Source organism: Eulemur rufifrons, chromosome 6 (genome assembly GCF_041146395.1).
Source record: "Eulemur rufifrons isolate Redbay chromosome 6, OSU_ERuf_1, whole genome shotgun sequence".
Lineage (NCBI taxonomy): Eukaryota > Metazoa > Chordata > Mammalia > Primates > Lemuridae > Eulemur > Eulemur rufifrons.
Window position 1 is genome coordinate 89,110,887 of NC_090988.1, and position 13,347 is coordinate 89,124,233.

General features: G+C 56.3%; 1 protein-coding gene across 6 annotated transcripts in view; it reads left to right on the forward strand.

Moving 5' to 3' along the window:
• Positions 1-13,347, forward strand: part of DGKZ (diacylglycerol kinase zeta) — a 40,911-nt gene that overhangs the window by 4,006 nt on the left and 23,558 nt on the right. For 4 of the 6 annotated variants that reach the window (XM_069471283.1, XM_069471285.1, XM_069471288.1 and 1 more), the window contains exon 1: positions 7,753-8,110. The exons of 1 other annotated variant lie outside the window; for it this stretch is intronic. In XM_069471283.1, the coding sequence (XP_069327384.1) occupies positions 7,950-8,110 (161 nt within the window). In that variant the 5' untranslated portion in view covers positions 7,753-7,949. Of the gene's footprint in view, positions 1-5,559; positions 5,856-7,752; positions 8,111-13,347 lie in introns of those variants that run through there. One more of the 6 variants, XM_069471284.1, reaches the window with a different exon arrangement.

Genomic DNA, 13,347 nt, shown 5'->3' on the forward strand with positions numbered 1-13,347 from the left:
CCAAGCATTTATAAATGTGAAAAGTCTTCTTAGCTCCTGGGCTCTACAAGAACAAGCAGCAGGCTAGATGTGGCCCATGGGCCATGGTTTGCCAACCCCTGATCCAGTGGACGGGGACAGGACAAGCACGTGGGAAACTGGCGGATGGAGGACACTGGGAATCAACCTGGGCTGGGGCACAGTGGCACCTGCATCCTACTAAGAGAGGCAGTGCCATGCATGGGCACGCACGCTTCCGGGTCAGAGAGACCTGGGTTCGAATTCTAACCCTGCCCCTTCCTAGCTGGGCAAGTCACTTTCACCTCTGACCCCGTTTCCGCCTATGGAAAATGGGAACTATAATACCTACTCAAGAGTGCGGCTGGGAAGATGCAGGAAGATAAGAGATGCAAAGTTCCTGACTCAAAGCAGAGGTGAAACACAAGTTAGGTCTTTTGCCAGTGTAGTTGGACCTCCTTGTGGGCGTCCTAAAGGAGGCTGGCCCAGGGCAATGGAGGCGGGTAGGACCTGGGGGTGGCAAAGCTTAACAGGGACCAAGGGCAAGGGCTGAGCATGTGTGCATGTCCTGGCATGCCGTCCTGCCTGCCCCCCGGGTAGGGGCTGGAGGGCAGGCACTGTGGGTGCCAGCTGGCAGAGGAGGGAGCCCCCTGCCATGGGCACTCGGCTACGGGCACACAGCTCTTTGAGGGAGGGGCACCTGATCCAACTCTCTCTGCTGCTATTTACCAGAAGCTAAAAATAACCCAAGAGTGACAGGGAGATGGGGCCGATTTGTAATTTAAATAGCAACAGGATAAAGCAAGGAGCTGCAAGAGATCACATTCTGTCCTGAATTAAAAATGCAAAAACCGGGGGCAGAGAGCTGAGTGGGAGCAGGGGGAGGGGACCACTGCCAGAGGAAGCCGGAAGCCCAGGGTCCATCCATTTTCCTTCCTTTGGGAAGGGCGAGGCCCAGGCCCAGGCTGGAATTCCTTCCTCCCCTCAGGGCCCTTCCTCCCCTGGTGAGTCAAAGGCCAGGGAGGGCAGTGCCCCGAGATGGGGCCAGGCTCGTCCTGAGGGTCAACGTGTGGGAACTGGGATCCCAGGAGAGGGTCTTATCGGACCCCACTTTGGCATAAGGAGTTTGGGATGTGCCCAGTGGCTCATGTCCCCCAAGCCCTCACCAGGGGCGCACAGGACACTTGGACATTTCAGAGGGGAGCTGGGAGGGCCAGTTGGGGCAATGGCATTTGAAGAGGTTCTCTGGTGTCCTGCCGAGATGGTGGCCTAGGGGCCAGGCATCCGGAAGCCTAGGTTGGAGTCTCATTTTTGCCTTGGTTGGTGCATTCTCAGAGCAGAGTGTTCAGAAAGGCCCCTCAGGGGTCCAGGTCCCAAGGACAAGGGTCAGTGCAGGCTGGGGTAAACCTCTTCCACTACATACAAAGAGGATGGGGAGGAACTGGGGCTGGACCCTGCTGGGCCCCACTGCACTGGAGCGGGCTCCCAGACTACAGATTCCTGAGGAAGAAAGGCTAATCAGAGTGACAGAGTAGGTGGGGCTTTGAGGGCCACTGGGAAACTAAGCTTCAGAGAAGCTAAGCAATTTGTGAAGGTGGCAGAAGCCAGTAACTGGTAGAGCCAGGATCCAGATGCACATCTGTTCCTCTCCAAAGCCCTTTACACTGGTCGGGCTTCCAAGGGCCCAGACTTTCATCCTCACGGATCTCTCCTCTGGGCTCTGTGCTAAGGGCGCACATTCCCAGGTGAGGTGCTAGGACAGGCGGTGAGGGGCTAGAAGGTGGTTATGCAGTCAAGGCTGTGACCTTGCAGATGGGGGTGGGAGGTTTGGAGGGCGGGAGGCCTGCTGACTGGGCCCTGGGGGGCTGGTGTAGTCCAGGCTGGGGGCAGAAACAATCTCCTTAGAGCAGATCCAGCTGGCCCAGAGAAAGGGGAGAGACGCCAAGCCTCTTCTTTCACCTCCAGCCTGGGCACCTGGGAGGCACCAAAGGACAGCTTCCAAGAGAGACGGTGGTTGGAAGGACCACCTCTGACTGCTGAGCTGCCAGCACTGTACCACAGTTCTCTTGCCCTAGGGGTCTCCAGCCTGGTTTCCAGATTTCCTCCTGTTCATGACTTTAATGAGGCCACCCAGAAGGCACCTAATCAAATTTCCATCTGTCACTAGCCAGCAGCACCTGCAGCCCAACTCAAGTACATCTGTCTCCTCTGCGGGGGCAGAGGCCCAGCACCCGGGGAGGGGCCAGCGGTCAGCAGGTAATCTCTGGCCCTGGGTTGCTCCCAAGGGCTTCATCAGGTGCCAGGATCACAGGCCTAGCTGCTGGGGAGGGGCCTATACTTTACAAACCCTCTGTGTCTCACCACAGCCGCTCCTGCAAACACGAAGCCAGTTTTCCCTTCTCTTCTTAGCTTTCTGAACACCTATATTCAACCCACTTTGACTTCCATAGGAAGTCACTGGGCACAGACTTGTGTAGCCAGCACTGACTGAGGAGCAGTCCAGGGTTCAAGAATCTTGTAAGGAGACAAGACTAATGTGTACGAAAGGTCAAACGATGTGGGAATATCGTTGGGAACAAAAATGAGTGTCAGAGGTGAGTCAGCGGGGGTGGGAGTGCTGAGTCAGAAGCAGTGTTTGACACCTCGTCAGTGTTTATAAAATATTTGTCATATAAGTGAATGAGGGAAAGCCTGGAGATCTTGGAAAAAGATTCACATGAAACTGTCAGATCTAGCAGAGATCTTAGAAATCATCTGGTCCAACCCAGAGAGGGTAATGAATGACCCAGAGTCACATAGCAAGGGCTGGAGGTGAACCAATGGATTCCATGTCTGGAGCGCTTTCTACCTTCCCATATTTGCTGCTTAGGCTGGGGTTCAAAGGGTGGAGAGTTTGATTGGCTGTATATTAAGGGAAGACCAGCAAGGAGAGCAGCGTAGGCAGAATGGAATGGCAGCGGTCAGGGAGGCATGTGAAGGGAGTGCGAAAAAGAGGGAAGGAAGAAAGGTTTATTGAACACCTACTATGAGGCAGGCACCAGCACAACATGAGCTGAGAGCAGAATCTCTGCAGGGAAGGCCAGACAAAGAGGCAAAAAACCCAGAGGAGCTAGAGCATAAGGAGCCTTGAAGGTCAGCCCAAGGAGGCTAGCTTGGCGGGTTTTGAGGGCAGAGGATGTCCAGGTCGTGGGTTGAGTGTTTGATGCCCTGGTACATTTCTTTTCCCCAGCTCCCACTTGCTCATCCAGGCCATGGAAAGTAGAACACATCACCCTCTGGGGCCTCGACGAAGCCCAGAATAATTTTCTTACCCAGATTCCTTTTCCTGTGTGTACCTGGGTGGATTCTGAGGGGTCCCCAGCTCCCCAGTGCTGGCACATGTTGTCCTAGGAACTGCCAAGGGCATCCTCCCCAGCCCTGTGCACCTGTCCCTTCCAGCCATGTCCTCCCCACCCCACCTGGAAAGCAGAACTGGCACTGGCAGCTTCGAGGAGTATAAGCTGGAGGTGGCCCGGGTCCCACAGTCAGGACCGCTGTGCCTCTCAAAGCTTCTAGCCTGCTTGCTTCCCCTCCAGGAACTCCATTTCCTGCTCTCTGCTGCTCCAGGGCTGCCAGAAGCCTCAGATGGAAAACAAACCCAGCCCCATTTCCTCTGTTTAACTGCTCAAGCTACTTGCAGAATGCCTAGGAAAGGAGGGCAGGGCCCTGCAACAGCCTCCTTCCAGAACACGCCAGGGTCTCTGATGGGCCACAGCATTCAGCACGCACCTTGAGGGATTCAGAGATGACAGGCTGGAGGGAGAACTTTAGGAAAGGGGGCACTTCAGGGGCATCACCTGGCCATGTCCCCAACCTTAGAGGGGCAACAGGATGTCTTATTTAAGGGCACAGACTGCGGGGTTCGATTCTTACTTCCACCACTTACCAGCTGGGTAACCTTGGACTAGTAAGCTTAGCAGCTCCATGCCTCGATTTCCCCATCTGTAAAAGGAGGAAAATAACAAGATCGACCTCCTAGGTTCAGTAAGAGGATTCAATGAGCTACTTTACATATTCAGTTAGGTGTCTGGCACAGAAGTGTTCAAGAGATACTAGCTGTTGTTTTTATTGTTCCTGAGTATTAATTTCATTACACAGCATGCATTTATGAAACAAATATTTATTGAAAAACATTACATTCCAGTGATGAGGGAGGCAAAGGTGATTACAGCACCAGATGGAGCTTTCTAAGGGTCCAAACAGCTTCATGTACATCCTATATCTGTAGGTTCTGTAGCGTAAATGTTTATTGAACTGAACTGACACAGTTTCTGTCCTCGAGAAAGTCACAGCCTTTCTAGGGTAACAAACACGTATCCAACTAAAGAACTAAATATAGAGCAGTTTGATTAAAGAATGCTTGAGAAAGGTACGATTTCCTCCCCAGAACCCACCCCAAGAGTAAGTATATGCCTTGGTATGTATGCACCAAATCCTCACGATGGCCTTGAACTCCAGCCCAGTCTGGCCTTTGGAAATCTTTCCAGCTCCCACGGCAGCCCCCAGCTCCCTGCTCTCTGGCCAGGCTGGCCTTTTTGCTCCTCTCCAGACACATCAAGCCCCTTCCTCGCCCAGGCCTTTGCTCTTACTGTTCCTTCTGCCTAGAATGCCGTTCTCCCACACAGGCACACAGCTCACTCTCTCCATGCATTCAGGTCCTTCTCAAGTGTCACCTGCCCAGAGGGGACTTCGCCAAGCTCCCTACCTAACTAGCACTCCCATCATCACTCTCTTCCTCATTCCTCTCGGCTTTGCTTATCTTTATACCATATGTCTGACGTTATATTGTCCGTGGATTATGTTTCCTGGATGTCTTCCCCACTAGAATCTAACCCCGTGAGGACAGAGCCCTGCTTCCCTGCTCGCTGCTACGCTCTCCGACACAGTGCCTGTGGAACGGACGATGCTCAATAAGGATTTATTGAACGAATTAATTTGTAAATGCTTTCAGCTCTTATTTAACTCTCATATAACTCCATGAGCTCCATTTTACAGATGAGAAAACCCAGGCTCAGAAAAGCTCCCTGACACATGTATTCATTAATGATCTGTTTATAGCCTGCCTTTCCAAAAATGATTTACATGACTCAGAGGTTTATGACCCAATCCAGGACACACAGTTGGTAAGTGGCAGAAATGGGACATGAACCCATGTCTTCAGGCTCCATCCTTGTCGCTCTGTTCATATACCACTGTTCCGTGTGCCCAAGCCTGTGTTAGACGGTGTGATGTACATAGAGGTGCCAAGCAGAGAGAGCGATATGTGGGCTGGGCACCCCCAGCCAGGGTACCTGGTGGTTATCACAAAGTGGTAGACCTCAGCCAGGAGCGAGAGGTGAAAATCGGAGAGGCTAAGCGGAGAGGAAAACCAGACTGGGGCCAAGGTGTGGATTCCAGCCCAGGCAGGCCTGGTGGCTGCCTGGCAGCCTCTGACTCTTGGGGCTGTCTCCTGACTGTTGGGCTGGGCTTGTCCCTACCTGCCCCTTGCCCTCCCGTGCAGCTCCTCGCCCCAGCCAGTCTCCTGCCCCAGCCAGCGGAAGGCGCCTACGAGCCCCATGGTCCTCTGCTTAGGCGGCCAGCCGGCCTCTAGCAGGGCCCCCTGGGTCAGGAAGTGCCGAAAGAGGAAGAGAGTCGCCGGGCAGGATGAGCGCACTGGGGGCTGGCCACAGTGCGGGGGGAAGCTGCGATGAGGCTTCAGCTCTGGGCCCAGCGGAGGCGCTGGGAACGGAAGAAGGGGAGCGGCCGGGGGCACTGAGGCAGATGTGGCGCTACCGTTCCTGGGACGTGCCACAGATCCCAGCGGAGGCACCCCAGACACAGTAGGTACAAGGGGGTCGCATGAGAGTGGGCACAGGGACCTCCATCCTTCTCTGAGCCTTATCTGGGGGAGGAGGTAGCAGAAGTGGGGTGACCCATCCGTTATCCAGCAGCTCTGCAGAGGCACAGAGGAGGGCAAGGGAGTCCTTGGCAGGGTGGGGGAAGCACTGATGTTGGGACTGTTGGGGGCAGCGTGGTGGGGGGCTGAGCTCGCAGGAGGCCAGGAGGTGAGGGAGCTAGCAGCGGGAAAATCTGGACAGAGGAGCTCCCACAGAGTGTGGCATGGGATGCTGAAGGCTTCTGAACCAGCCGTAAGGCCTTGTGCAGACTCAGTGGGCTCTTTAGTTGCCCATGATCTCTCCCCTCAGAGCTTGGAGTAAGAACCACTGGGAAACTTCCCCAAAGGGACCCATGCACTGCAGGAGGCCAGTGTCTGGCCTACTTGGTGATTTCTCTGCCCTTCTGGCCACCCTGGCACCATTGCTGTCTGGAGGGCTGGGCCCCATCTCCAGGCCTGCAGGAAACTTGAAGGAAGCTGGGAGAAGGCTATGGGCCTCTGGGTGCTGGCTGTTTCCCCAAAATCACAGTCTGGCCCACAGGTCACAGCCCCCAGCATTGGCTATTTGTGGCTGGCCACAGCTGGAAAATGGGCTGCCAGAACACCAGAAGAGAGGGTAAAAGTGAAGGTGACCCAGGATGTGGCTTAGCAAAGAAGAGTACAAACAGAACCAGTGGGCAGTTGGTGTTCACCAAGGGGCAGGGTTTGGGGAAGAGAAAGACCACACTGTCCAGCTTCTTGGTTTCCTTTTGCCATCCCTGCTGGGGCAATCAGAGACTGCCCAAGCATGAATGATAGCTGTGCCCCCACAGGCAACTGCTCTGGTTCCAATTGCTCGCACTTGTGAAGAGGGACAACTGCTGCTGCCTTTGGAGGTGTGTCCGTATGTGTGCGAAGACGTGTATTTCTGGATAAGAGTATGTGTGTATATGAGAAGGATGCATTAACCTGTAACCATTGTCCTGGGGGGTATTTGTACACGGAAAGATGTGTATGTTCTCTCGGGGGCGTATTTAAGAATGAATGTGGTAGTCCATACCTGTTGTGCTTATGTGTGTGTGTTTATGAGTGTGTAAGAAGTGTGCAGGTGATTCCTGTAGTATGAGATCTATAGGTTCCATTGAATATTGTGTTGGGAAAATGCGATGTGTTAGGAGTAGGTGAGAGGGTTGGAAACAATCGAGAATAGCTGCGGAAGGATGAATTTGTATGAGAAACGTGTGAGTTCTTTGTCGGTGTGTGAGGGTCATTAAGTGACTTTGGACACGGAATATGAGAGGCTGGGCGGGAAGTGTTAGTTTGAATAATGCGTGAGCATAATTGTGTGTGAGGGGTGTGTTTGTTCTGTGTCCATGGGGAGCACTGTGTGACTCTTGCTCCCGTGGGTGTGATTTGGGAGAGCCCAGGGGTAAGGGTGGAGATTGTGAGCTGCTGTGAGTAGGCGGCACGCGGTGTGGGCGAGCGGAGTACGTTGTGTGTGGATGTGGGAGGGGAGGTGGGGACAGCCGTCCTCGCGGATGTACTCGTGAGCATGTAGGTTGTTTGGTGGGGGAGGGCTAGAGGAGGGAACGATCGTGTGTCTGGGTGCGCGCAGTGCAAGCTTGTCAGGCCGGGAGCGTCAGTGGGATCCAGGCTGACCCGCCGCTGGGCTGGGAGGCGGGGCCTCATTTGCCCCGCCCCTCTAGGCTCCGCCCGCGGGCCGCCTCGGCGGGCTGCGGCGCAGCCAACGACCGGCAGAGGGCGCCCCGGGCCCGGTGCCGCCGCGCGGCCGAGGGGGCGTGCTCGGCGGCGGGCAGGCAGCGGCCCGGCCAGCTATGCGGGGTCCTGCGGCCGCGGCTGGCGGCACTTCCTGGAGCGGCGGCGGGAGCCGCTTCCCCGGCACCTGGGCGTGGGGCGCGGGGGCGCGCGGCGCGGGGCGGGCGGAGCGAGCGCGCGCCATGGCCGCGGCGGGCGGCGCGGAGCGGGCGTGCTGAGCCCCGGCCGCCTGCCCGGCATGGGCGTCTCCCGCGGGCCCGCCGCCGGCCGGGGCTAGGGCCGGATGGAGCCGCGGGACGGCAGCCCCGAGGCCCGGAGCAGCGACTCCGAGTCGGCCTCCGCCTCGTCCAGCGGCTCCGAGCGCGACGCGGGTCCCGAGCCGGACAAGGCTCCGCGGCGCCTCAGCAAGCGGCGCTTCCCAGGGCTGCGGCTCTTCGGGCACAGGTGAGCGGGGCGGCGGCGGGACGGGCACCGCGCCTGGCTCTGGGGGACATTCCTCGGCTACGGGCGGTTCGGGCCACCTCGGTACTGACATCGAGTGGAAGTCTACTCCTGGCACCGGCGATACGGGCTGTCTTGGCGTTGGCACCGCTTGGGGGTCATTCCCCTCCACCCGGGTACTGGCGGTACCGGTCACCTGGGCACTGGCACCAGCAGTTCAGTGAGCCTCACCTGTAGTACCGTGGCAGGGTCAGCTCCCAACCCTCCAGCAAGGAGACAGAATCACCCCAACCACCTGGCACCAGCAGGTAGGGTCCCCATTATTGGTCACCCACCTCTTGGCATTGATAGGACAGGATCACTGTGAGCCTCCTGGCACCTTTGAGGTGGAGATCATGCTGCCCTTTGGGCTTCCGTGGGACCCGGTTGCCTACTGCCACTGCATGGCATCTGCAGAACGGGGCCCCGCTGATACTGTCACGACACATGGCTTGTCCCCAAGCACTGGCCACTGATTTAATTGCTCAGCATTTTAAGCCCCTCCTTGGGCTTGGGGATGCCTGACCATCTGCTCTACCTTGTTCTTAATTAGCAGGGAGACCCCAGCCTCTACCTCTGCTAGGCAGTCAGCATCTCTCCCCCTACCCACTTCTGGTCCTTGCTGGGAAAGGGATGGGGCGGGCTGTAGTCTGGAATCTGTGCTGTCTGTTCAAGCTCCATCTCGCCCCCTCCCCCAGAACTTCAAATGTCACCATCTTGTGCCTGTGACAGAGCTTTGACCAGGACTCTAGTGAGGAACTGGGGGGAGGGTGTGGAAAGATTGAGTGCGGGCGGTTCATGGCATGTGTTCTGGTCTTGGCTGTGAGCCGCTGCCTGTCCTCGCAGCCTTGGTGTAAGGTAAGGGACGGTGTGGCCCCAGGAGTACCCACTTGGCTCCTTGAGCTTTTTCCTGACTGACCCCTTCCCCTCTCTGGTGGCCGAGGAGTTTGCAGCCAATCAGCCAAGGACCCAGAGCCACCTCAGACTGGACTCTGACCACTTGGAGTCTGCCCAAGGCCTCCCTCTCACTTTTCTGCAGCTGCCCCGGCTTCATGGCATTGGGCCTCCCCTGAGCTTTGCCCTGCCCCTTCCCGGGGCAGACTTTACCCACCGATAACATGAGCGGTCTTCTCCTGTTGTGCATACCTTTGTTGCTGACCTATGCCCTCTGCCTGCCTTACCCTAGCCAGGGCTCTGCTCTTTGCACCTGTACTGTCGCTGAGCCCACACGGCGATCTGGATCCTTACACTGGCAGATGGAGCTCCGTGGGCTCTTGTGAAGCCACGCAGGCTTCAATGTCATATAAAACCGGGCAGGGAACGAAGCTTCCAGTACCTCTGTTTTGTCACCCACAGCCCTGCAAGATGGAGCAGTTTACACCCAGCTCTGCAGGATGTAGCCTCCAGTGTTCACAGGCTCTGCAGGGGGAGGGAGGGGCTCCGCCAGAGGCTTCCTGTTGCTGCCCACAGGGCACCAAAATGTCAGGCGCTTCTGACCTGTGGCTATGCCCCTCTGAAGGGCACAGGTTTGTGCATACAGGGATGAGCCTTAGGCACATTCAGGAGGATGAACAAGAAACAAGAGAACCAACAGGTACCTTTGTGTAATTCTCTAAAATAAGCAGGACAGGTGTAATTTCTCTATTTTTATAGATGAGAGAAGCACATGGTCAGAGAAAGGAGTGATTTTCCCAGAGTCACCTAACAAGTAAGAGGCAGAGATAGGGTCCAAATTCAAGTTGGTCTGATGCCAAAATCCACATCCCTTTCTCTGTGCCAGGGTCCCAAACAACATCGCAATGGCCTAGGGAGCTTTGAGAAATACAGATTCCTAGATCTTACCTTGGGCACGTCTGACTCATCAGGTCTGGAGGTGGGGCCTGGGCATTGTTTAGGGCTTCCCAGGTGATTCTGATGTGCTACCAAGTTTGAGCAGCACAGTATTACGTTACCCTGGAGAGTGTAAGTGCTCTGATGGGATGCCCAGTGAGAAGAAAATCAAAGTGCTCCTCTGGAAGCACGTAAGGAGTATCTCCTGTTCGGAAGCATTGTGCTGGGGGCAGTGGGGCCTTCAGAAATGAATACACTCAGGGAACCCAGTAGAGTGGAAGAGAGGGCGGGGGTGGGGCGGTGGGAAGGCTTTCCTCTGACAGGCCTGGGAGCTCAGAGAACCAGTGCCAACTGGGGCTGGCCTCCCTCCCCTTAACTTGATTGGGGACAGGGGAGCTAGAAGTTTGGAACAGTGTACCTGCTCTGGGCTCTGACCCCTTTAGTGCTGCTTGGCTGGTCCTGCTACCTTTGTTTGCTGGTTGTCAGCCTCAGGTAAAAGTCCTCAATGCCCCAGCTGAAACCAACCCTCCATCTTTTCCCAGACTCCACGCCTGTTCTTAACCCAGCTCCGTCCTGCTGTGCCCACCCACAGACACACCTCAAACCTTGGGGCTGAGTTGGGGCCTGACAGGTGAATAGCCAGTGCCTAGAAGGGGGGATCAAGGCTGCTGAAGCTGTGTCGAGAATTCTGCCTTCAGATCCTGGCTCACTGGGAGAGTTGCATGGACAATTAGCAGTGTCTGCTGTGGGCTTGGCAGGGGGTTGGGATGGCATATGGGCCACATGTTTGCCATCCCTGGGCCAGTTGGGTAGAGCAGTCTCTGAATAGCAGTCTCTGTGGCATCTTCCTTAAAGCCCATCTCTGCCCCCAACAACTGGCGTCATGCTCTTGGAATCTGGGGAGCAGTCTGCCATCTCCCTTTTTTTTTCTTTTCTTTTCTGTTTTTTTTTTTTTAGCTTAGTGAGACATAAATCTGAGCCAGGATCCTCCCCAGCATGTGAATTCCTCCCACCCCCAACTCCATCCCACCTCACTTCTTGCTGGGAGCCGCCAGTCCCCTCCCTGAGGAGGAGAAGGAAGAGGAGGTATAGGCCCTGCTCCAATCCCAGGGTATCCGGTTCTGAGCCAGGAGGGTGGGTGGGACCTTCACATTCAGATTCTGTTGACCTAAGGGTTGGGCCAGCATAAGTGGGAGGGAAGTTGACTCTGTCTTCTCCTCCAGGACCCACATGGAGGGAGGACTCACTTCTCCTCTGGCCAGGTCCCAGCAGCCTGATCCTGGCAGGTCACACAGCTTGCGGATTAGCTGGTTTTGCACCCCAGGGGCATCAGAAATTACCTGGCAGCTTGCACATGTAGACATAAGGAGCCTTGGCCTTCAGAGCCCCTGGGAGCCTGCATGTCTGGGCTGTCATCCCCTGCCCTTCGTTGAGCTCAAAGTCACAAGCTCCCAGAGGGCAGGGACGCACCTGTGGAACAGGTGTGAGACAATAGGTCCCATTTAGAGGCGATGCCGAATGGCCCGGTGAACGAGGCCCTGAAGTCACGGCTGCAAAGGGTGCCCGGCAGAAGCAGCCCCTGTTTGGGTTGGTTTTGCAATGAGTGGGGAGGGACGAGTTGAGGGACGCCTCTCACTCAGGGGTGAGAACCCCTGTCCGTGGCGCCGGGATGTCTGGGAGCAAGAGGAAGCTTCTTTGAGTGTTTTGTTTCGCCCAGGCTGATGCTGGGAGCTGCCCAGGTGGCGGTGGGAGGCAGGTACAAGCCAGAGTCTTTGGGTTCCAGCCAGTTTGGGAAAGAAAAATGGGCCTTAGAGGCTGAGCTGTGTTCATCTTGCCGTTTGTGCACCACCAAGGTCAGGTGTCAGAGCTGGGGACCAAGGCCGGGATTCTCCCTCCACTGCCACACACCGTCAGGGGAGGGCATGGGCAATTCTTGCCATTTTGTCTCCATGCCCTACTCCAAAAAGGTCAAATCCAGGACGTGGAACAGCCCAGGATTCTCAATTGGCACAAGAGAGTACGAGAGTTGGTGTCCTCTCAGGCAAGGACAAGGATGGACCAAGTGACCCCCAGTCAGAGGAAGCCTTGGCCCTGGGCAGCTGGGGCTGGGGAGAGTGACAGAAACAGCCTACCCTCCTGGGCTTCCTGGAAGTCTCCCTAGAACTCACAGTGACCTCACCACGCAGAGGAGGAGGGGTGGGCAGGTTAGCCCTGAGGCTTAGCCTGTACTGGTCCCTCGGAGAAGCAGGGATCTGGGTCCCTTCCATCGCACTAAGGCAAGAGAGAGTTAGGTCCAGGCGCTGACCCTGGAGCCTGCCCTGCAGTGTCGCTGGAGCGACACAAGGGGGCGACAGCTGCCGTTGTGGGAGGAGAAGATTCTCCTTCCTGCCAGTCCACTTGCACCAGAGACCCATGTGGGTGGACCGAAGACACCTCCCTCTGGTGAGCTACCTGATACTCTGGCTGCCAGAGTGGAGCCAGTCAGAATGCAGCAGAAGGCAGGCTGGGTGTGTGCCTCCTTGTCCCCTGGCCCCGCCCCTCCCCGTCCTCCCTGAAGATGGAGGTGCAGGCAGCCAGGTTGCCTTGCCTCAGCCAAGGTCTCACAGCTAGCTAGGGATTGTCTGGGACTGCGACTGCAGCGCCGGTGTTCTCCCTCCCGGGCCATGCTCATTTGTGCCACATCACGGGACCCCAAGCCTCCCCTGCTTTCCTGAGAAATCCTCGTCTGGCACCTTCCAGTCTGCCCCCACCTCACCTCCTCCCAGCTGCTACACCTGCATCCTGGCTCCCCTTGTTCCTGGAGCACCTCTGGGTGGTGCCAAGCACTCATTCCTTGCTCTCAGCCACCTTCTCTGTGTGCCATGTGGGGGCCCCGCACCCCTGTGGTTCTCGGCACAGGGCCTACCTGGCACTCAGGTGGCAGGTGGGAAAGAGTAGGCCAGAGCAGTGGCCAAATGCCCTTGAAGAGCTGTCATTCTGCCATCTTTCCTCTTTGCCCCCTTCCTCAGCTGAGACAGCAGAGACATGGTTAGGTCGTGAGAGCAGCTTTGAATGAGACCAAGGACTCTGTGGCCCAGGAGGGAGAGGACTAGGAAATGAGCCTACACTCACCTGCATCCAGGTGAGCGATATTCCAGCTCATCTTTCTCTCGTGATTAACAGTTGCCAGAAGCTTGTAAATCCATCAATTTCGTGTAATCTTGACAACAACTTTGTAGTTAGTTTTATTCCCATTTTACAGATGTGGAAACCAAGGCTCAGAAAGGTCAGGGGGCTGGCCCTGGATCATCCAGCTCACCCTGGAGCCCAACCCAAGGGTTTTTCCTGACACCAGGCTGCCCTACTTATTAGCACTCTTTTCTTCTATTCTT